We start from the raw sequence: 1,258 nt of genomic DNA, 5'->3' as shown, positions 1-1,258 counted from the left end.
ATACAGGTGAACACTAAGATTGGTATATTAGACTTTTAAGGTATATTAATAAAATAAATCACGTGATATATTTTAAGTTGAATAATAACATTACATGCCCGTGTATTATGTGTTCTAGATAGACATGAAAAGTACTAGTATGGCCAATGGGCATTTTTGTAGTTTCAAATCAAACCACGGATAAGCTCGAGTATTAGTTGTTTGCTTATTTAGGGAAAGAACGAAAAGGAAAGATATTAAATTTTCGCATTTTCCTTATAAATAGGTACATCTTCAGTTTCATATCTCAGAAAACATAACACTACACACAGAAGTTAGAGAGAGTGCGAAAATGGCAGGAATCATTGGCAAGATTGGAGATGCCCTCCACATTGGAGGAGATAAGAAAGACGGCGAGCACACGGACAAGAAAGGCGAGCAGCACACGGACAAGAAGGACGAGCACCACAAGGACAAGAAAGACGACCACCACAAGGAGAAGGAAGGCGACCACCACAAGAAAGACAAGGGCGAGCACAAAGACAAAGGCGATAAGAAAAAGAAGAAGAAGGATAAGAAGAAGGATGGCCATGGGAGCGGCAGCGGCAGCAGCAGCGACAGCGATTGATCAGCCCTTGCTACTTCGCATGTGCATGCATCTGCCCAATAATCAGGTAATCATTCACAAAAGAATTTTGATTAGTTCGATTTAATTAATTCATTTACTTGTCAAGTTTAATTTAATTTGTTAAATCTCTATGTAATTATATATGTAAGTTTGATTTGCCGTGTAGGTGTTTCATGTTTGGGGCGTCAAGAGAGCATGCTCAAGTCCTGTTTCCTTTTCGTTACGGCCAATATTTACATTCAAGAAGAAAAGGCTTCTTTCACAGCCCAACCAAAAACCCAAAAAAACGTGTTTATTTGCTTGTTACTAGCAAGTTGTAAAATGTTTCTGTGAAACCTTGGAAAGCCTTTGTGATATGAAATAATAATGTGGATGAATGCTCAGTATTTTCTGTGTTAATTGATTTAGTTTAATATATGTCTGTATTGCCCATCGTAGTAGTGTAATTAAACAAGACATTTAAGTGTTATTTAGTATTATTAGTGTATAAATATTTTTTTCGTTTGTAAGTGAGATTTTAGCTTTAAATTTCAAAAATTATGAGCTTGGTAATAATTGATGCTCACACCCCCAGTATAACTATACATGTTGTATATATAAAAAAACACTCTAGATGTGGAGGTGTGGCCAATAAACACGTACTTCTCTTCG

General features: G+C 36.2%; 1 protein-coding gene across 2 annotated transcripts; it reads left to right on the top strand.

Annotated features, from left to right (window-relative positions):
- The first annotated feature begins 304 nt into the window (after positions 1–304).
- On the top strand, positions 305–993 carry LOC103944382 (dehydrin HIRD11). 2 transcript variants are annotated; one of them, XM_048576535.1, is made up of 2 exons: positions 305–653; positions 774–993. In XM_048576535.1, exon 1 carries the CDS (start codon positions 332–334, stop codon positions 605–607), a length of 276 nt encoding a protein of 91 aa, XP_048432492.1. In that variant the 5' UTR covers positions 305–331; the 3' UTR covers positions 608–653; positions 774–993. The 2 variants fall into 2 exon arrangements, with proteins under 2 accessions (XP_048432492.1, XP_048432493.1); XM_048576536.1 differs by having other exon boundaries at positions 757–993.
- The last annotated feature ends 265 nt before the right edge of the window (positions 994–1,258 follow it).

The sequence above is a fragment of a genome, unplaced genomic scaffold (genome assembly GCF_019419815.1).
Source record: "Pyrus x bretschneideri cultivar Hongxiangsu unplaced genomic scaffold, Pyrus_bretschneideri_v1 Contig9, whole genome shotgun sequence".
NCBI lineage: Eukaryota > Viridiplantae > Streptophyta > Magnoliopsida > Rosales > Rosaceae > Pyrus > Pyrus x bretschneideri.
The sequence above is the reverse complement of the archived record's forward strand: the minus strand, read 5'-3'. Positions and strand labels throughout refer to the sequence as shown.

Coding starts and splice junctions, on each gene's coding strand:
- LOC103944382 (XM_048576535.1), top strand. CDS start 332: ATGGCAGGAATCATTGGCAAGATTGGAGATGCCCTCCACATTGGAGGA.